General features: G+C 55.9%; 1 protein-coding gene across 2 annotated transcripts in view; it reads right to left on the bottom strand.

The window, feature by feature from the left end:
* Positions 1-1,573: 1,573 nt before the first annotated feature.
* Positions 1,574-21,825, bottom strand: part of Pxn (paxillin) — a 51,816-nt gene continuing 31,564 nt past the window's right edge. The window contains exons 2-15 of one of the 2 annotated variants that reach the window (XM_051176483.1): positions 12,891-13,117; positions 12,494-12,603; positions 12,068-12,204; positions 11,777-11,978; positions 10,657-10,792; positions 8,625-9,458; positions 7,399-7,665; positions 6,840-7,235; positions 6,352-6,453; positions 5,930-6,100; positions 5,672-5,845; positions 4,988-5,069; positions 4,714-4,862; positions 1,574-3,623 (exon numbers count right to left, since the gene is read on the bottom strand). In XM_051176483.1, the coding sequence (XP_051032440.1) occupies positions 3,357-3,623; positions 4,714-4,862; positions 4,988-5,069; positions 5,672-5,845; positions 5,930-6,100; positions 6,352-6,453; positions 6,840-7,235; positions 7,399-7,665; positions 8,625-9,458; positions 10,657-10,792; positions 11,777-11,978; positions 12,068-12,204; positions 12,494-12,603; positions 12,891-13,117 (3,254 nt within the window). In that variant the 3' untranslated portion in view covers positions 1,574-3,356. The remainder of the gene's footprint in view (positions 3,624-4,713; positions 4,863-4,987; positions 5,070-5,671; positions 5,846-5,929; positions 6,101-6,351; positions 6,454-6,839; positions 7,236-7,398; positions 7,666-8,624; positions 9,459-10,656; positions 10,793-11,776; positions 11,979-12,067; positions 12,205-12,493; positions 12,604-12,890; positions 13,118-21,825) is intronic. The other variant, XM_051176482.1, reaches the window with a different exon arrangement.

Below are 21,825 nucleotides of genomic sequence, written 5' to 3'. Positions count from 1 at the left end.
ATCTAGGCCAGATGTTTCCAACATTTGCTACAACTGTGGGACCCAGTTCTGCTTCCCCTTGGCTAGCAAGGGTGGGGTTCGGGGTTCTGGCATCCAGTCCTACCAGTCTAGTCCTGCTTTCGTAGGCATGAAGCCATCTTTCCTCACTGCAGTTCCCAGACCCAACTACACAGCCCAGGAACTTCACAAACACAAGCATCCACTGCCCCTATCCAGGTATTCTACTGGAGTGAGGATGCCCAAGGACGTCAGAGCCTCTAGAGCTAGAGTTCCAGGTGTTTGTGAGCCATCAGCCATGGACACTGGGAACTCAACTCAGGGCCTTCGGAAGCGTTCACTTTTCTTAACTGCTGAGCCAGCTCTCCAGACCCATGAATAAATAAATATCTACAGAGATATAAATAAATGTGTGTGTGCATATGGTGGAGACTGGTAAGGAGCCGGGGGGCCTTGTTCATGCTAAGCTAGCAGTCTACTGTTACAGCTTGCTGGTGCCTCTGAAGATCAGGCGAGCCTGAGAGCCGCTGGCGTCACTGACTACTGAGGTCACTCTTTGGTGACAGTGTTTCTGCAGTCCTGATGTTACTGTCCCCCTCAATCCTAAGGTACAGTGTCCTAATGAGAAAACTCCTGAAGATTAAACCGTCTGCACTTCGGACGTAGGACCTAGGGGCAGGTTCAAAGCTCATGGGCCTCACTGTGCTACAGGCAACCAAACCCTACGCCTGTTTTCCTCTAAATGCGTTTTCCCCCAAGTGCATGCATACGATTATGGCACATTTCCAAGTACATACTGGTCCTGACGATATAAATTCCATCTCTAAGTGTAGTATACCAATCAATATAATATCATTCCACGGAGCCATTAGAAATGCTGCAAATCTGTATCCAGTGGCATGGGAAGGTATCCACACGGCGTTACCGAGAAGGCCAATCATACTTCTGTAAGGGTGGATCCAGCAAGGGTAGGAAAAATAAACCGAGTCATTATCTCCGAGTAGGTGTTGAAGGCCACGGTCACTTCCAAGCTCACTGTGATAGCCAACATTCAGAATTCAGAATACTATTCACTCTACTGCCTGAAACCTGAGCTAAGTAACAGGGAAGCAGCGGAAGCCAGGGCTTATAATGAAAAGAAACCATCCAGTTTGGGACCCTGAGATCTGACAAAAGAAAGGATGCATGTGGACCTGACCACAGGGGGCAGTAGAGGCTCCAGCAGCAGGAAGTCTGCGGCTTTCCAAGAGGAAGTGATTCCATTCTCCTCCTTCACCGGTGACTGAAGACCGCCCACAGACCAACGGGAGACACCCTCAGTGTGTCCCCTCCACAGCTCCAGAGCGGGACCTGGCCCTGTGGACCCAGTAAATGCTCCCTAGTCCAGGAAAGCTCATGCTGGGGTCAGTGGAACCCAGGGCCACAGGCAGGTCCCCGGGGCCCATTCTCTGGCTTTTGACCCCCAGGAAGGGAAAGCCAATGGGCTTCTTCCTGTGCCTCTTCTGAGTCTACAGAGATTTCGGTTTCTTCGCTGTGGCAACTAGATCAAACATCCAAGAAACAGCCCTGGCACGGGTGAAAATAATGGCAAACTTTATTGGCATAAATCACAGGAATTGAAGTGGAAAAAGCCAGGTTAGGAGTTTATAGGAAAAAGGTCAAATGACCACACATCCGTTGACCCAGAGAGTGGCCTTCCAGATGCCCCGGAGTCTCCTTGGAAAGGGTCTGGGGCAGTCACAGTAAACGGCTGGCAGTGCTGGCAGGCCTCCGGGGCGCCAAGCTCACCTTCGGGGATCTGGGCCGCTGCTGGCCCAGCCCTGACCGAGGATCCTTGTCTGGGACCCCATCACACTGGGCCTCTATTGGGAAGCTGACGTACTGTCTGGGTCCTCTGCCTCTGGACCCTTCTGCTGTGCCTGTTCCAGGGCTGGCTTCTCCCCTTCCATCCTTTGGAATGGGAACTGTGGAGCCTCCCATAGCTCCAAGTCCCACCAGGATGCCTTCACCAACTTAGGACACTCTTCCCAGGACCACCAGGCCCCACAAACATGGGTCCCATCTGTGAGAGGTAGCAACCTCTGTCCCAGTCGCCAGGAAGTTTGTGGAAGCAAATGCACACAGTAGAATCGAGTGAGCCCTGAGACCCTTATGGTCTTCCTGGTCAGAGCCAGACACCAGCTTTCCTGAGAAGGCGGGAGAAAGAGCCCAGAGAAGCCCAGATAAGGCGCTGAGAGTGTTCGGTGGATTCCCCTTGTTGCCGGAAAGTTCATGAGGAGCAGACGCTGGCTCCTGATGGCTTACTCAGGCAGGAAGCAGACCCCAAATATACACCTTCCCCTTTGCCTCCCTTGGGATCAGGACACACGAGGCTCAAAATTCCAGGTCCAAAAGGGCTGGAGACCCTTAGACCAGTTCTCAATGAAGAGCCTGTTGGCCTGGGCAATAAGGGAGGTTTGGAATTACAGCAGTTTAAAAGAGTCTTGGGGAGCTGTGAAGTTACAGACGGGGTCTCAACTCACTTGTGCTAAGAAACAAAGGAAAATACAAATTGTTTCCCCATCCCAAGCCCTCAGTATAAAGCAAAGTCCATACCAAAGCCACGGCCACTGGCAGGACAGTGACAGAGACAATGTACAAAAGGGGACTTCTTTACATCTCTTCAAAAGCATCTATCTTGTGGAGAGATGTAAAAGCAACTGGAGCAATGGGAAGTGGGACCTCAGTGTAGAAATCTATCAAAACTTTACAGTGCCAAGGCAGGGGTGACCATCCCTACCCGACACCATCCTCAGAGACGGAGATGTGGCTATATAAAAATTATTGCTGGAGAAGCCTCTCTCGGCAAACCTGGGCAATCACCCAGGCCCTGGAGACTGGCCGGTGGGACCCAAAGGGCCTTTGGAGGCCTGTGCGTGAGTTTATGCTGGCATTGTCTCGAGGGGGCCCGCTGTCCCCAGTATGCTAGGGTAATCAGGGTGGGAGAAATAAGGATAAAAAGAGCCCCTGGCTGACCCTCGCTGCCCGTCCACTCTGGCTCCATACTGAAAGGCGACAGTGGGTGAGGCTCAGGGGTGCGGTGCTGGCTCACGAGGACACACTTAGGGATGTCTGGGCCCCAGCCTCCACCTCTGGGGAGGATGAAGAGCACAGAGCCCAGGAGAGCTGTAGAAGGGGGCGAAGGCCCCTGAAACTCTGTGTCGGGGAGGATCAGGCAGGACCTCCACAGTCCTGTCCAGAACCTGCCACGGACAAGCTTCCAGTTTCTGTCGGATTGGCCCGTCACCCCTGGGCGAGGTCCTTGGGTCACAGTAGCAGTGGGTGGCGCTGGCTGGGGAGGGGCGGGTGACGGGCGGGGCCTAGCAGAAGAGCTTCAGGAAGCAGCTCTGGCAGTAGGGCTTATCATTCTGCTCCTTGAAGGTGCCCTTGTTGAGCTGCTTGAGGCAAAAGGCACAGACAAAGTGCTCCGGGTGGAACTTCTTGGCCATGGCGGTGATGCAGCGGCCGGTAATGGGCTTCTGGCAACCAGAGCACAGGGAGCCGCGCCGCTCATGGTAGTGGACCTCACAGTACGGCTGCCCATCGTGCTCGAAGAAGCTACCATTGACAAAAGGCGTGAAGCATTCCTGCCAGGCACACGAGGGAGAAAAGGCTCAGGAGCCGTCCGGGGGATGGGGGATGGGGGGGTTCAGAGGACCATCACCTCTGTGCGACCACCATCACCTCCACAGCGACCCCTGTCTGCTTGTCATTTCCTATGAACCAGACTGAATGAGGACGAAGAGGGATTAAAATGAAGAGACCTAAACATGGCCACTAGGAAATTGTATGTCCTGCATTCAAACAGAGCTTGGGGGGGGGGGGGATCTGAGCTGAAATTCTGCATCCTGGATCTCCATTTGGAGATTATCATACATGCACAGTATGACAGGCACAGGCTGCAGCCAACTGTTTCCTGGGTTACTTGTCCACCAGCCCTTGCGGGGGCCGTCACAGCTTTGGGGTTCCCTGTGCACAGATCAGCTTGGAAGCCCTGTCCTCATTCATCTGACCCTCACATGCTCCGCTCAGTAAAGCCAGTGTTCACAGCTCTAGCGCAGTGGGCACCTCTACCTTGCTCCTTGTCTTGAAGAAGCAGACACACATATGCTCCCAACCCCACCCCACACACACACACACACACACCCAACCCCCCACACACACACCCCCACCCCCACCCCACACACACCCACACACCCCACCCCACACACACACACCCCCAACCCCACCCCACACACACACACCCCCAACCCTACCCCACACACACACACCCCCAACCCCACCCCACACACACGCTCCCCCAACCCCACCCCACACACACACACCCCCACCCCCACCCCACACACACACACGCTCCTCCACCCCCACCCCACACACACACACACACCCCCACCCCACACACACACACACCCCCACCCCACACACACGCTCCCCCCAACCCCACCCCACACACACACACCCCCCACCCCCACCCCCACACACACGCTCCCCCAACCCCACCCCACACACACACACACCCCAACCCCACCCCCCCACACACACGCTCCCCCACCCCACCCCACACATACACACCCAACCCCACCCCACACACACACTCCCCCCAACCCCACCCCACACACATATGCTCACTCCCTGAGAGCCTCTTTCTCCCACAGCCTGCTCCCAGGCCCGCCTTACCCTGCACACAAAGCATTCTGGGTGCCAGAGGGTGTTAAGGGCTGAAATGTAGTTCTCCAGGATGGCTCGGGCACAGCCGCCACATTTGGGCGCAAACATGTCGAAATAATCTTTCCGACAGTAGGCTTTGCCGTCCTTCTCATGGAACCCTGAGGGTTGGGGTGTAGAGGTAGAGTTAGGGCCTCTAGACATTCAGCCACCCTGATTCCACTCCACCACACTCTGGGACATCCCAGAGAGTGACAGGCACGCCTTCCAGCATAGCCATACATACCTTCTGGACCGAAGAAGGCTCCGCACTGAGCACAGAAGAAGTGTTCCGGGTGCCACGTCCGGTCAAGCGCTGTCACTACTTTCTGTAAAAGCAGAAAAGGGGGTCACAAGCAAGGTTCTCATGCTCTGCTCACAGCCAGCGAACTGCAAAGACTAAGTATTTAGAGCTGTTGAGGTATATAACACACACACACACACAGACACACACACACAGACAGACACACACACACATACACACAGATACACACACACAGACACATACATACACACACACACAGACACAAACACACAGACACATAGACATAGACACACACACAGACACACACATACACACACACCCCTCTTCTTCAAACCTCGTGGGCTCAAAGGCCATACTTTTTATTGTGACCCCTACTCTGGGGCCTCTCCCTAGCATCACCCTTTGTGGAAAGTGAGACAGCTGGCACCCAGCCCGCTGTCTATGTGGCTCCTAATCCCAGGGCCACAGCAGCTGAAGTCCAGACAGGAGGTGGCGGGAGCTACAGCGCCAGCTGCGACTCAGCAGGGCCAGACTCGGCCCTGTCACTTCCTGTCTGTGTGAGGCCCGGGGGCTGACGCTTCTCTGAACATTAGACTGAGAACTACAATGAAGATGAAATCCACAGGGGCCGGCCCGGCCCGGCCCACCGCGTGCGTGCGCACTCACATCCAGGATGGGCCCGTTACAGTAGTAACAGCGTGGGGAGAAGAGGCTGTGGTAATCCTTTTCACAGTAAGGCTGTCCGTCCCTCTCGAAGAAGTTCCTGGATCCGATCTCTTCCTGGCAGTGGGTGCAGACAAAGTGCTCGGGGTGCCATGTCTTCCCCATGGCAGTCACAACCTGAGGGGACAGACACAAAGTGGCTCAGGGCGAGGGCAGGGGCAAAGGTCCCAGAGCCGGCCGGCAGGTGGCCCTGCTTCTTACCTGCCCGGCGATGGGCTTCTTGCAGGCCCCACAGACCCCTTTGGCCACCGTGGCGACCCCCAGCTTGTTCAGGTCAGACTGCAGGCTTCCCAGCATGCTGTCGAGCTGGCTCCCAGGCTTTGAGAGTCCCCCAGGGGGTGGGCTGTTCCCAGTTTTCCCCTGGGCCATGAACTGTGGGCACAGAGAAGGCCTGTAAGATTCCCAGGGCCCGGGGTGAGCGACTCACAGTGTAACACTCATGAGGGTGGTACCCTGAACAGACGGGCTGACTGAGGCAAAGGGTAGTGTCCTCTGGGGGCAGGGGGGTGACATCAGCAGGCAGTCCTAGGGACAAGGAGGGCTTCCAGCACCCAGCTGCATGACCAAGCCCAGGGAAAACATGCCAAGTAAGAGCTCAGCCCCCAGCCCGAGCGAGCACTAACCCCTCCCTCGTCCTGCCCTTCGGGGCAGCTCTGCCTGCTGCTGGGGGGCCAGCCGGCTGCCCCCTGCCGCTCTCCATCCGCTCTCTGCTCCAGGCCGTGCATCTTAGAGGGGAAAGAAAGGAGGAGAAGACACTGTTTAAAGCTAAGCTAGAGAGGCCTCGTCACGGGATGGATTCACACAGGGTTTCTCACTACAGGCAGTACCAAAGATGGGGCATGGAGAATGTCTCTAGAGCGAGAGAGCCCGAGACAGAGGCCCGGGAAGGAGAGGGAGAGAAGGCACAGGGCAGGAGAAGGGGAAGGAAATGCTGAAGCCTTGACAGCCGCAGGCAACAGGGGAGGAGAAGCTGGGGTTCCCGGTAGGGGAAGGCTTCCTCTGCTGAAAACGCCCGCCCGGGGAAGGAGCTGGGGTGGGAGGTGCTTTCCTGAGGCGGTGGGTGCCTGGATATCACGTCTGGAGGAGCCAGGGCCAGGTTCTAAGGAGGGACTGTTACTGTGTTGGGGCTGAGGTGGCTCAGGGATGACACAGGGCACGGGTAGGGCAGGTGCTGGGACCCTGGGAGGCATGCCTGCATCGGGAGGAGGAAGAGCGGGTCCTCGTTGGTCTGACAGCCCACAGACCTCACGGTGTGGGGAACAGGAGGGAGGCCAGGAGGGCCTTGCCCGTCCTCCTCCTGGGGCTTTCCCCCTGCACTCTGAGCCCCAGAAGCAGCACAGGTACCAGGCAAGGGCCCTGGACAGGAGGGAGTAGGCAGGCTGGGCCGGAGAGGAGAGCTGCTGGCCAGGGTGTCAGGGTGAGGCTGGAGCAGAGGGCCAGGAGGAGAAGGAGCCACAACAGAGAGGGTTCTTCTCAGGGGGATGGGAGAGTCAGGAGGGTAGATGACCTGGGAAGAAGGCGAGAGAGATACACGGAAGGCGGGAACTCAACAGCAGCCAGCAGAGGGCAGTCACGTGGCCAGCCTTGTCCTAAAGGCCATGGGATGCAGAAACCACCCACCACCCCAAATCAGCCAGCACTGGACCCAGGAGACCTCCAGGCCTGGCTACCTTCTCTACCAGCTGCCCCCTGGCCCGCCTCCCACGTGGCTGCACAGTGATGACAACGCCTTCGGTCAGCCAGTCCTGGGCCGAGGCCCCCGCCACCTCCTCTGCCTCCAGCTGGATGCCCAGCCGGCCCTGCAGCTCTGCAATGAGCCGCTCCTGGGATGGGGTCCTGCTCAGGGTGGCAGGGTCCAGCCGGCGGCGAGGGGAGGGTTCCCGGGACATAGGATGGACGTGGCCCGTCTCCCGGCTCCTCCTGATCACAGAGCGGATCTGGGGGTGGAGGGCAAAGCTGTCACCATCCCATTCCAGGCACTTGGTCCACACTAGGGTTGCCACAGGGGTGGTGACAGCTGAGAAGGACACGCAGAGCTGAGGTGGGAAGCAGGAAGCGGACAGGGCCGGCCCCGCACAGCAGGCTCAGGACACAGGTGCGTGCGGCGCTGCGGCCGCCTCCAGGTCAGCCTCTAACCTTGGACACAAACTTCACTTGCAGGGACCTCCGTCTCTCTAGCCTTACAATAGGACAGCAGCGTTCCCTTGGCTTACCGCATGGGGTCAGGTCACCACAGTAATGATTTGATGGCCCTTCCCTCCCGCTTAAATGGAAAGCGGGGGCTCCCTTTTCTTTACACCTTTTAACTAGTGTTTTTTCTAGCTGCCATTGTAACATACTCATCTGCGGGGGGTGGGGGGCTGGAGAGAGGGGTGTAAAGTTTGAATCATACAAGAAACAAGTAAGACTCACCCAAGCACTCAGGAGGCTAAGGCAGAGCCAAAAGCCAGGGGTGGAGGAGAGAAAACTGTTTCATCTACTTTTCAGGGATTATCCCATCTAACCCTCTGGGTGACCTCGGAAAATGCGCTGTTATTGCTCCCATTTTAAAGAAGAGAAAGCTGAGCCTCTGGGTGGTCCCCTGCAGCCACATGGTTAGCAGGCATTGCCAGAGCGGGGGTGGGTCTCTGTGGTTCCCGAATCCGTTTGTTTTAACCGCACATTCTGCACATTGACACTGGGATGGCACTCCTACAGGCAGTCTTGAGCAAGCAAGAGGCGGAGCATCGCCACTGCTCTGGCCCTGCGGGTCACTGCCCAATACCTCCTCAGGGCCACCACCCTTGGCACTTTCTGCCAGGCAGACATTTGTAGGGGCTGCATGCGGTTAGCAAGGAGTGGCCCACACTCCAGTCCCGCCAGGGTCATGCAAGCTGCTGCACAAGCTGCTGCCTGCCTGGCCTGCCGTGGAAATCCTCTCTGAGGTGCTGGGTGTGCCCACGTCCCCGGCATGAGGAAGCTCCGGCTCTTCCTTCCTGGCCTCCAGGGCGGCTTGAGTGGCACCTTCTGGGTTCCCTGGGTTCTCAAGTGCCTGGGTTGGTCCCCCCAGGCTCCCTCTCCAGGGAATCTTTCCACCTAACTGTTCCTTGTTAGCTAGGGTAGGGCAACCACTTTCCAGGCCCCTGGCTTCTGACTGTGCTTGCTCCCGCTGGCCACATTCCTTGGTGAGGCTCCAGGTGTCTGGGAGGACAGCCTGCCGATCCACTGCCACAGCTGCTGGCTCAATCCCTCCCTGGAAGCTGTAAGCCACTCCATGGGGAATCTCAGGCCTGGATGCTGGCATAGCCTGTGGCCATCTCCAAATGGGAGCCACTGTCTCCTCTGAACAGGCATGGTTGGCCAGCGGCCCCTGTGATCCTATGCTCACAGCAGGGTGTGGGGTGTAGCAGACTGGAGTCCGAAGAAAAGGCTCACTCATGGAGTCTGTGAGGTCATTCCTAACTTGAGCCTGGCTCTCAGCACCAAATGACAGCTGAGAATCCTCCCCTGAGGGACACTGTGAGTTCGGAGTGCCAGACATCCCCTCAAGACTGATCAAAGCAAGCCTTCTGGGAGCCACAGAAGGTAGAAGGACCTGACTATTTCCTTCCCTATGGAGGACTTCTGGGGTGTGGCCTCCAGGGGCGGGTTTAGTGGGGGGAGGAGGAGGGTGAGGAAGGGTGCGGGGTGGGGATGGAGTCGAGCTGGGCAGCAGCCCCTGGGAGCTCAGTGCTACGGCAGGAGAGCTAGTCTGGAAGAGGAAGACAAAGGCAAAGAGAGACACACAGGGAGAGGTCAGGCATGGCCGAAGAGTTCAGAGAGCTGCCATCAGCAACGCACAGACACAGAGTCTTCAGAAAGAGTCTAACCCCAGAAATGCTTGCCTGAGCCTCGTATCCTCACACCTTAGGAGACCCAGGCAACAGAAAGCATCCACAAAGCTTACAAAGTCTCCCAGAGTAAGCAGCAAGGGGACTTGTGACGAGGTGCATGGTGGGAAGAGGGTGCAAACGGGAAGCTGGCCCGGGCACCAGCTCCATGCTCCACACCCCAGCTTTCCTGCACCCTCGAGTCCTTTCTCCAGGGCTCCAAGACGCAGGGCAGCTTTTCCTCGTGTGGCACTGGACTACAAGGTCTAAGAAAGCAGCTGCAGCCTTAGGGGACAGCACCAGCACAGGCTGAGCCTGGACCCTGACTGGCTGCCCATCACCACAGCAACAAAGCTTACCAGCCCCAACTCCACCCGACACCAACCTCCTGCCTTCCACCTCCAAGTAGAGTCCAGCTGAAGGGAGGCAGGAGGCGCTGTCTAGACCAAGAATGGACAGACAGCCTGACTCCCTTCTCATATTCCCCAAGTTGTGCCTCAAAGGTCTCTGGCTGACCCACGAGGAGCTAGAGTCAGCAACTCCTGGAGAGTTCAGTCAGAAATAATCCCTACCCAGACACCATGTTCACCTCCCTGGAGAGACTGGGGGGGGGGGGCACCTCCTGTTGGCTGGCCAGGGGCTTGGCAGGTTAAGTTTCCCACAGACAGGGCTCTGGGAACTCAGGCCCTTAATGAAGAAAGTGAGGGTAGATGCTGGTAAATCCTATCCCCACAGGCAGAAAGAAAGCCGTGTTCTGAGGACAGCTAGCGTAGGAGATACAGCTCTGGGGCAAGTGACCTCTCAGGCATGAGGCCCTGGTCCCACGGGACACACCCTCCCCCACCAAGAGCACACACAGGGCTCTTTGTCACTGTATCCCAGCTCCTGATCCCCTTGGCCTGGTGGCTGGGATCACAGGAGAGGGAGGAACGTCCCAGCTGAAGGAGTCTCTGGTTTCTCTGCCTTCACAGCTGCTAAGGATTACCTAGCCTCTCTCCCCCAGGGCCTCAAGGAGCCGCTGGCCATGGCGAGGTAGGGTAATGGATGCGGGCAGAGAAGACAGAGGGAATCACAGGGCACCTTAAAATCCGACAGTGAAGCCATGAGCTCGTCCAGCTCCCTGGTGGCAGAGGAGGCCGAGATGCGTGTCTGCTGCTGGCTGGAGGTGACTCGCTGTGAGCTGCTCATCTCACCCTGGTTCACAGTGATGGCCGGGCTGCGGGGCACGCACAGAGTCAGTAAGGAGCCCAAGGGTCAGCCCCAGGCTCCAGCGGGATCAGATCAACACCTCCAACTCCAGGGGAGGCCAGCAGCACCCAGCAGCGCCTCAGGGATCCCCATCCCTGAGAAAGAGCGACTGGCTGAGGTGAGGTGAGCAGAGAGGGCAGGTGGCTCAAACAGCAGCCCTCCAGGAAGACAGGGGCACCCTCTCAATGCTGTATACAGATGCGACATTAGTACACAAGACAGTGCAATAAACACTGCCATTAAGACAGGCAGGTGTGAAGGCCTCATCCCTGTAAACCCAGCACTTGGGAAGCTGAGGCAGGAGGATTACTACATAGTGAGTTCCAAAACAGTCTGGGCTATAGAGTGAGACCCTACCTCAAAATAAACAAGCGTCCTTGGAGTGCCACAGCTGCGAGCCAGCCCCTCCCCCCCACAGTACAGGACACGCGATCTGGTCTCGCCCTGCTCACTCTGTGGGGTCACCATCCACTGTCTGCTTCCCCAGCTCACGGTTCGGGTCATTTTTTTGTGCCATGGTCTCAGCAGTCCACACTGCCTTGGGACGTAGCTTATCTAGCCCAGACTGGCCTTGAACCTGAGATCTCCAAGCCTCGACCTCCCAAATGCTGGGATCATAACCACGTGTCACCATGGCCCTCTCTGGATTATTCCAACTTCTACAAGGACAGTAAGACGAGAGCTAAATGTTGTAGCCGGCACAGCCAGCATTTAAACCCTGTGAGGCATCAGTAAACCTGTGCTAACACGCGACTTTCCTGATGGGTCTCCGTGGCTGGTGTGCAGGGCTGGCACCCACATAACTCACACTGTGTCCCCAGGGCCTGGCAAGTAACAGACACTGAAGGGAGCAGGTGACTGCAGGGCTGATCCACAGGATCCGCAGCCCAGAGCCCGTCAGGGTGAGACTTCAAGGGCTTCCCCAGCCTGGGAGAGCCCAGTGGATACTCACACAGGGCTGGGCACAGAACTCTCCAGTTCGTCCAGGAGGCTCTCCACGCTGGGCCGCACATCCTCCAGGCCCCGGGCACCATTCCGCTTTGGCTTCTCCTTCATCAGGGGCCCTGCTTTTCCTCCCAGAGAACTGTTACTCTCTGGGACGCCATAAAGGGGGCTCAAGGCTCCAGGTAGTGGGGGGCTTGAGTTGGCATCATCTTAGAGATAAGGAGACAAAAATGGTTGCTCATCCCTCAGTCCTCCAGGAACCCGCAGGCCCTCGAGTAGCCCGGAGGCCCGCTCACACCTGCAGGGAAGCCTGAAGGGTTGTGCTGTACGGCATTGAGCTCTAGTAACAGACGGTCAAGTTCCGAGAGGTTGCTGCCCAGGGAGGAGCTCATCACCGTTGGCGAGGGCTCCGCGGACTTCTGCTTGTTGGGGAAGCTTTGAGAAGGACAGGAGAGAAGTGAGACCCTTCTGCCCGGCACAGGATGTGGCCGCATTCTCAAGGCCCAGGGGGTGGAATGTTACGAAGTCTCCTCAGCAAGAAGGCGGAGGGTAGGGAAGGAATTGCTTCAGTTCCTCAACTACACAGATGCTCAACTACAGAGATGGCAGGGACAGGGCAGAGGGCAGCCGCTGACAGGCACAGGGCCCGGCAGGGGCCTTCAGGCCTTCTGTAGTTAAACCAGGGGTTCCCAGAGCTGGGCTGAGGTGGGTGCTGGGTCTGTACCTGTAGACGTGCTCTTCCTCGCCTGCTCGGGAATAGAGAGCGCCGTCCTGGGGGTTAGAGGCACCGGAAGTCTTAGCACTGGAGCTGTACACAGGCGATGGGGACGGAGGCTGCAGAAAGAGTCCTCTACTCAGGCCTCTCCCCACGGAGAGACGGAACAGGACACAGGGACAGTTGCCCCCCCCCCAGGCAGCCCCGCTCACAGCCTGTCTCACCGGGGAATTTCCACAGCTAGTCTAGGGTGATTAATACTTGGTCACTGGCCCTCACATGGTGGGTGAGAAGGCCAGTGTGTGACTGGGACAGTCTAGGACCCCGGTCCATCCCCAATGGCTTGCCATGTCCTTGGCAGATGGCTCCTGTTACCACTCAGCCCCCGAGGGCGTCTCAGACTCACCTGCTGGTGAGCGTATCGGGAACCACTAGGCTGCCCCTGATCTAAGGGGTCAAGGATTGTGCCATTGAGGGCCTCGCTGGACGGGGGTGGCGGGACAGGAGGCGGCACTGAAATCTCCTGGTAGGTACGGGTTCCGGTTGGGTAGGAGTAGGGAGGCTCCTCTGACAAGAACACCGGCCTTTTGGAGATATGGGAGGTGGTCGATTCCAAGTCCGCCAGCAGGGCGTCTGCAAAGAGAAGGTGAGAGTTGGCCTACTGGTTATTCCCAGGGACGGTGCCTGCCTTCGGGGCCTGAAGAGATCCAGCCCGGCAGGCACCTGCTGCATGGATGGGAGAGGAGACCTGGGCGTCCCACATCGGCTGCCCTGTCCCCTCCTCCCTCAAATGTGAGATGCCTGGCTCTGCACTCCTGCTGACAAGGCTGGTGTAAGAAATGCCTGCCTGGACGTCTGACTCCACCGGGTGGGCGGGAGGAGCCCTAGGGCATGGCACAGCATGGGGGGGGGCTGGGTAGACACAGCCAGTCCCCTCTGGACTCCTGACAGCCTCGGCCCCAGTCTGAAGGGAGGTGGCCCTAGGGAGCACCTGTGCTCCAAGCAGGAGCAGAGTCCCCTGCTCTAAGCTCCTCCCAAGGCCCCAGGCTTTGGGTAAGGTATGTAGAGAGGTTGGGGGCTGGCATGAAGCCAGCTCGGCAGTTGCCACCCCCACCCCCTCAACAAGCTGGGGGCAAGACTGCTCAAAGCCTGGCGAGCAGCCCAGCCCTAGAAACTCCAGGGCCCCACGACTCTGCTTTTAACGCGGGGTGGGGGTGGGGGTGGGGGTGGGGTCAGCCTTCCAATGCAAGCTGCCATTACCCTGACATGCAGTAGCCAACAAGAGGCTCTCGACAGGAAGGGGCAGCTAGAGGGGCAGAGCTGGAGGTGCTGGCCTTCCTGCCTTAGCCTCTCATCTTGGGACCTTCCACAGGCCCTGGGTATGTCCAACCCTGGTCACCACACCCTCCATCCTGCACTGCTCACTGACTGCTCACTCAGCTCCTAGTGGCCTGCTCCCGGGCCCTCCGGAGTGGCAATCAGCGGCCGCACTGGTCACCGTCCACCAGGAACCACTAGAGGCATCTACACGCGTGTCACAAGTGCCCCTCCTGGTGACCTGAAAGTCCCAACTGCTCTCTTTAGCTGGGCAAAGCAGGCTTGGAGGCTACAGTACCTGCCCCAGGTGACGAAGCAGGAAAGGGCAGGGTCACATGACTCCTCAGACCCCCCAAGCCCCAGACACCAAACCTGCAGGAGGGGCTGCTGTGGTGACAAGGTGACACCAAATCTAAGGAACCCAACTTCCGACACGCCAGGGGCTCTCGCTCTGTCGGCTGTCACTCAGGTCCTTGTGGCAGCCCTGTCCCCAACCCCATTCCCATGCAGAGAGAGAAAAAGGAAGCAAGGGGCTTATCCAGGCCTATAAGGCCATGCCCTCTCCCAGCAGCCCTGACTACGTCACTAAGGTGGGTGCACCTACCCCTGGCTCCTGCTGTATGGCTGGACGAGAAGTTGCTCCAAGGCCAGGACCCTGGGTCCCAGTCTCCTGCTGCTGAAGAGATTCTGCTCCTGTGGCCCCTCCCCTTCCAGGCCCCCAGCGGAGCGCTCTGATTTCCTGCCTCTAACACCCGGAACTACAGGGAGTCTCTAAGCGGCTAGGTAAGGGCAGAAAAGGAACTAATGTCCAAGGCCAATCCCAGAGACATCCGTTCCTAGGGCCACACCTGCTGTCCATTTCCTCTGGGCCCAACCCAAAGTAGGCGGAACCCTCTTCCTCGGTCATAGACTGAGCCCGCAGGGCTGCACGGGGCAGGCCACAAATGCAGCCCTGATGGGACTGGCAAGGGCAGACCTGTGCCACCCCAGGGTCACCTGTGGAGCTCACCATCCTCCCCAGCAACTGAGGTCCCTCCAGTCCAACCACTGCAAGGAAGAAACAGCCTCCCCTGCGAATCGGGAGTCCCTGCCCCGCACCCATGGTGCCATGCTGGATCTGGCCGTCTTGCGCATGGTAACGTCCACCTCTGAACTACACCCTGATGCCTGGAAACAGAGACAGGGAGGGTCCTGTTATGTAAACCAGGTGTCCCAAGCTCTCAATTCCCTACCTCTGTCACCACCCCCAGCTTCACATGCCTTTCTCATGTTTTCTTTTCGCTTGCGTGTGTGCCTGTGTGTGTCTGTGTGTGCGTGCATGTGCATGTGTGTGCACGCGCATGTGCACACATGTGCGAGCCACATGGAGGTTGGAAGTCTGTGTCAGGTGAGCTCTTTTATCACAACCACTTTGGTTTTGGGTTTTTTTGTTGTTGTTGTTGCTGTTGGGTTTTTTTTGTTTTGTTTTGTTTTGGTTGTTTTGTTTTTTTGAGACAGGGTTTCTCTGTGTACCTCTGGCTATCCTGGTACTAACCTCTGTAAACCAGGCTGGCCTCGAACTCACAGATATTCACCTGCCTCTCCTCTTGAGTGCTGGGATCAAAGGCGTGAGCCACCATCTGGCGCAGAACACAACTGTGTAAAGTTGGTTCTTTCCTTCCACTTTTGCATGGGTTCTAGGGATTAGATTCAGGCCACCAGGCCCACAGCACCTTTACCCACTGAACCATCTCACCACATACGGTCTATGCAGCCCTGCCATCCTAGAGCTCTATGTAAAACAGGCTGGCCTCAATAACCTGTCCCTGGGATCCACCCATTTCTACCCCCACAGCACTGAGGTTCTAGACACACATTGCTACATGACACACATTGCTATACAAGGTTTTTACATGGGAGATGAAGATCTAAACCCAGGTCCTTGTGATTGTATATCACACACTTTATCCACTGAGACATTGCCCCAATTGCTTCCACCCTCCCTGCCTGCCTGCCTGCCTGTCTCCCTCCCTCCCCATTTATGGAGAGGTTTGGGGCCAGCAAGACAGCTTAGCATGTTTGCTACTACATCTGCTGGCTGGAATCCAATAGACCCTGGGACCCACACGGTAGAAGCAAAGAACAACTCCTGCCCGTTGTCCTCTGGCCACCATTACACACACACACACACACACACACCACATACACCACAACACTCATACACAAATACACACACACCACACACTCACACACCACACACATACACAGTCACACACACACCACACACACACACCACATACAATACAATGTAAAAATTAGATGGGGTTGGAGAGATAGCTCAGGCATTTTAAGAATACCCGCTGTTCAGGCAGAAGCCCCATGTTTGGTGTTCAGAGCCTGCATCAGGCAGCTTACAGCCTGCTCTAGAAGTCTCCAAAGCCTCTGGCCTCTGCAGGCCTCTGCACTGGCGTATATAAACATACACAGACACAACCTCAAACGTGGTCAAAAAGAAATCTTTACAGATCAAGAAAAGAGACCCATTTAGGGTTTACAGACAAGCTCTAGGTGATATGGACAGTTGGGCCTAGCTCAGCCCTAGACTTCTCTTCAAGGCCCACTCTAACTACTCAGGTATTGGTGTTGGAAAGAACTTGAGAAAATAAACCTCTCTTCTTTAAAAAAAAAAAAATTATTTGGGACTGGAGAGATACTTCCACAGTAAGAACACTGGTTGCTCTTGCAGAGGACTTGGTTTGGTCCTCAGCACCCACAAGGAGGCTCACAAGTACCTGTTAACTCTAGTGACAGGAAACCCAACCCCTTCTCTCAGACTGTGAAGGCACTGCATACATTCGGTGTACCTGCACACATGCAGGTACAACACCCACACACATAAAGTAACGTTTATTTATTATTTATTTCTGCGCACGTGCACATGAGCACAAGGTCAGAGGACACATTACAGGCTTCTCCCGCCTCGTGACAGCCTGTGCTGCATGGAAGTTTCAGTGTTGGGCTGCAATCGCACAGCACATCTGGACTTACAGGGTGCTGGACTACAGCCCAGCACCCCTGTATCTGGACTCACACAGGTGCTAGGGATGGACTCAAGCTGCAGGCAGGCCAACCCTGACCCACTGAGCCGTCCCTCATTGTGAATAGTTCTTACCCTGCAGTTTATTAAGGTTGGCCCATGGGAAATGCATTAGCGGTGATATCAAACCATGTACTATGTGACATCCAGAAAAAACCCTTGCTCTTTTCTGGGTAAAATGTGAAGACAGCCTGGACCAGATGGGGGTGGTGCACACCTTTAATCCCACCACTCCACTGAGGAGGCAGAGGCAGGCCTATCTGCCTGGGCTATAGAGGTTCAAAACAGCCAGGGCTACACAGAGAAACCCTGTCTCCAAAACAAAAACAACAACAACAAAGAAGAGCATTGAGAGAGAGAGAGAGAGAGAGAGAGAGAGAGAGAGACTCTCAATCAAGAAGAAAACACACTATCTCCCAATTTCCTGCACATGTTTGACTACCTGAGAGAGGAACTTTGGCAAGTACCTAAACAGACACCTCTGACATGGCTTCCTCTTCTCTCTTCACCCTGAGTCCTTGCCTGGTAGCTTGAGCTGGAGCCCCTGGACCCTAAGCTGTTAAAAAGAATATAGGAGGCAGCCAAAACAGACTCTGGATTCCTACGCTGCAGATCTTAGCATTTCCCACAGGCTGCAAACTGGTTAAAGGCTAAAGTCCCCTGGAGCTCAGCAAACTCCTCCCCTGCTTGAGTAAACAGAGCCAGGAAGAAGCCGGCATAGGAGTCTACCTGCCAAGAATTTCCCCCAGATTTCAGCCATGCTACAACCTTTGCCCAGCTCTAAATACACAAGGGGTACTGGGAACTCCTTCACCTCACACCCCAATGGTCACACACAGCTCCACAGAGCCTCATCCCCTCACAGACCCTCACAGACCCTCACAGACCCTCACAGACCCTCACAGACCCACACAGACCCACACAGACCCTCACAGACCCACACAGACCCACACAGACCCTCACAGACCCACACAGACCCACACAGACCCTCACAGACCCTCACAGACCCACACAGACCCACACAGACCCTCACAGACCCACACAGACCCACACAGACCCACACAGACACACACAGACCCTCACAGACCCTCACATGTCCATCTCCTCACAGACCTGTCTCCATCCTCCTCACACTCCATTCTCCATCCTCCTCACATGCTAGAGGCCTCAAAATTCTTCAGCCAAATTGCCAGGTCAAGGCCTGACGCCATTGCAACTCAAATGCAAGGCCTAAACCTTGAACCCACACAAGAGGGAAGGCAGAGGCCTCTGAGCAAGACCGTGCAACCCTGTGTGTGGAAGGGCAAAGAGAGGGAAGGCAGAGCAACAATCACTACGCTGTGCACCCCTGAGCCAGGGTGCGGACATCTGCTGCTGACCACCAGAGGGAGCCATTGGTCCATCACCTTTCTGCCATTCGGCATGGCCTCAGGAAACCACAGAATTTTCTTGCTGAGCTGGGGGAAGACTAGGGAGTCCCCAGCAATAATGAGAAGTTTTGGTCCCAAGACAAGCTGGCTGAGCTACAGGAACAGAGCTGGCATGTAAAGTGACCTGTGCCAAGACCTCGGGCATGCAAACCAGGACATGGAGGAGCAACTCAAGGGTGGTATGAAGGTCATGGGCTCCCACTCTGCAAGTGCAGGGCGCGACGCCCCGTTTCTATTTTATAGTCGTGCCTGGCTCAAGCCAACAGCTCAAAGCAACGGCACCTTCAGACCAGGAGGCTGTTCCAAGGCAAGCTGGATGACAGAGTGCACAGGTAGCCAAGGCAGGAGGCCTCAGCCAGGTGCGGTGACCATCGGGCCAGCAGCCAGAGCTATATAGCAAGACCCTGTCTCAAAACAATGATGGTAATAACTAAGGCAGGGAGGAACGATCCTTCCCTGGGCCCCAGTAACTAACAAGGTAGAAACGTCTAGGTCTGCAGCCCTTAGGGAGAGCTCCCATGAAGGCAAGAGAGGCTGCACTGAGCCCGCGGCCTGCCTGAGGGGCAGCTGACAGACTGCTCTGGTCACATTCCTCAGCAAATGCCACAGCTGTGTCCCTCCAGTTCCCAGAGCTGTAGGTGCAGGGACCCTGCATCCCCTCAAGCCCCCAACATGAGGGATGTCTACCAGACCACCCTCTGAGGCCTCAAGCTGATCAACAGACACAGCAACCAGTGATGGCTTAAAGAAAATTAGTGTGGACTAAGAGACAGAGCTCAGAGGTAGCACACACTCTCTCTCCCCTCTCCTGTCTGTCTGTCTGTCTGCGTCCCCGTCTCTCTCAAGTTTCCAGTTCATTTATTGGAGGAGGAGGGCATTCCAATGCCCAGGTGTGGACAAGCAGGTCAGAAGGCAACCTCTGGGGAGTCAGCTTTCCCCTTCTACCCTAAGAGTCCTAGCGGATGAATGTAGGTTGTCAAGAATCCCAGAACTCCCCTAGCGCCTCCCCCTCCCTCCTCCCCCACCAGACAGACAGCAAAAGGGAGAATCAGTGAAGCCTCTCTCTCTCTCTGTCTCTCTCTCTATCTCTGTCTCTCTCTCTGCCTCTCTCTCTGTCTCTCACTCTCTGTCTCTCACTCTCTGTCTCTCTCTCACTCTCTGTGTCTCTCTCACTGTCTCTCTCTCTGTCTCCCTCACTCTCTGTCTCTGTCTCTCTGTGTGTCTCTCTCTCACTCTCTGTCTCTCTCTCTGTCTCTCACTCTCTGTCTCTCTCACTCTGTCTCTGTCTCTCTCTCTCTCTCTCTCACACACACACACACACACACACTCACAGAGCAAAGGAGAGAGTCAGGGCTCTTTGACAAGCTGGCACCTTTCTCCTGGCAATCCCTAGACACATCTTAGGTCTGTGATAAATACTGTCGAAGGGTGGTCCTGCCAATGGCCAGGTGCCAAGCGAAGTGAGTTAAAAGTCCACCCAAGATGGCTGGAGTTGTGTGGGAGAAGGGGTTGGGCTATTCCTGTCACTCCCCTCGGATGGCTGGGTGTTACAGCCTACATTCGGTGTGAGGGATTTGGGATTTGGACACACAGCCTGCTCACTGCTCACCCACCTGGACACATTTCCAGAGAAGTCATCGTTTTAAGCACAGGACTGGGATCAAACATAAAAACCTCGCAGTCAGCGGATGGGAGCTATTGGTGGGCAGGGGCTCCTACAGGTGAGAAGAAAGGACAAACCAGGCCACACCCAGTGCTGGCAGGGGCATCTTCTGGCCACTGGGCCTTGGAGGGAAACCAGTGATGGCTGTTCTTGTCACTTGACTACATTTGGAATTAATGACAAACCCAAGCAGCTGGGAACTCCGTGAGGGGCTTCCTCAATTAAGTCACTTTTAGTGGGAAACCCACTTTTAATCCAGATCTGTTCTGTGGGTATTTTGTTTTGTTTTGTTTTGTTTTGTTTTGTTAGCTGGAGCAGCTCTTAAACACTGGGCCTCCCCAGCCCCTCGTCTGCATCTTCTGAGATGGGAAGGGCCACCTTTAATCTGGACCATATTTTTTGCTGGCTGCATGTATAAAGGACATGGAGGAAGGAAGCTCTCTGCCTTGTTCTAGCTCTCGCTGGCATTAGAGCCTGCTGCTTGGGAATTCTGTGTGTACGGGACACAAGGTCCTTGTGCTCACAGATAAGCACCAGGGAAATCAGGAATGTTAGATGTGTAGGCTGTTGTCTTCAGTAGAGGGGATGTATGTAACCTGTTTCCACCCAGAAGGCTGGGAGTGGATGTAGTTTATAGCCTGGTGATCTGTGCTACAGGGCCAGGCCACACCAGAATCCCCCAGAAGTTTTATTTTTAACCCCAGACTCTTCCCGGACTTCTCTCAAGCACTGTTTCTCAGTCAATAAAACCCATGTCACATGTACTGTGTAGCTCGGTGACCTCAGCAAAGACCTAGGCCACACCAGATCTTCCCCTTGGCCCTTAAACTTGTGGAAGAGGCCAAGGGTACTTTGTGAAAGTCATCTCAACATAGTTCTGAAGACCTACTGTGTTAACTGCCAGCAGGAGATGTTTCTTCCAAGTGATACTGTAAAATATGTCTAAAGCAAACCGCTTGGGGTCAGACTCTAGAAGTTTGGACCAACACCAGCGAACTAAGTCTTGTTGAACCAGGGTTCCTTCTAGCCTCATAGGGATAGTTAGGGGAGTCAGGATAGCCAGGCTTCAGTAGCGAGCTGATCCCCAGCTTCTCAGGGAAGCCCACTTGTGCCCAGCACCTTTCTGCAATCCACCTGGATCCACGGCCTGGGGACGCCATGGCACAGCCCCCATAGGATCTACAAAGCAGATGGAAGAAAGGCCATGTATGTCATGTGCCTCCTGAGTGCCCGGGCAGCAAGGGACTGCAGCACTTCACCCACGCCAGGGCTTCCCCAGCCACCCAGCTGCCTATGCTTTCGGTGCTATGTGAAACCTGAACATCTCAGACAGGCAGCCCTAAACTCACAAGTACTGGATCCAGCGGATGTCTAAGTAGCCCGTCTACCATGCTATGCCCAGAAAAGAGCTCAATCCACCTGGGTAACCCAGGAGACAGACCTAAGTGTTACAGGGCTGCCTGACAGACGGATATAAGCAGTGAGTGAAGCTTCGTAAAGGGCAAGACCAGCTCAGGGATGGCCCACCTTCTGGCCCCTAGGTGAGACTTCTCCATTAGGAAAGAGAGAGGAGTAGGAAGACAGCTCTGCCCCCTCCCCCTCCCGTGGCTCCCAGCCCCTGTCCCCTCAACCTGCCAGAGCAGCTAGAATAGAGGTAATCTAATCCACAGCCGGGTACTTTTATTCAGTGAGTAACTCCCCAGGAATGGGGAGCCGGGTATATTTATCCTGGTAACAGTCCTGTCCGCAGGGAAGGCAGCTGTGGCCAGCAAGGGCCAATCCACAATGAAGAAAGATCTCTGCCCCTGCCCAGCCCAGGGACCCAAGGCCTTAACACTCACAAGGAACTCAACCT

This window comes from Phodopus roborovskii, unplaced genomic scaffold (assembly GCF_943737965.1).
Source record: "Phodopus roborovskii unplaced genomic scaffold, PHOROB, whole genome shotgun sequence".
Taxonomy (NCBI): domain Eukaryota; kingdom Metazoa; phylum Chordata; class Mammalia; order Rodentia; family Cricetidae; genus Phodopus; species Phodopus roborovskii.
The sequence above is the reverse complement of the archived record's forward strand: the minus strand, read 5'-3'. Positions and strand labels throughout refer to the sequence as shown.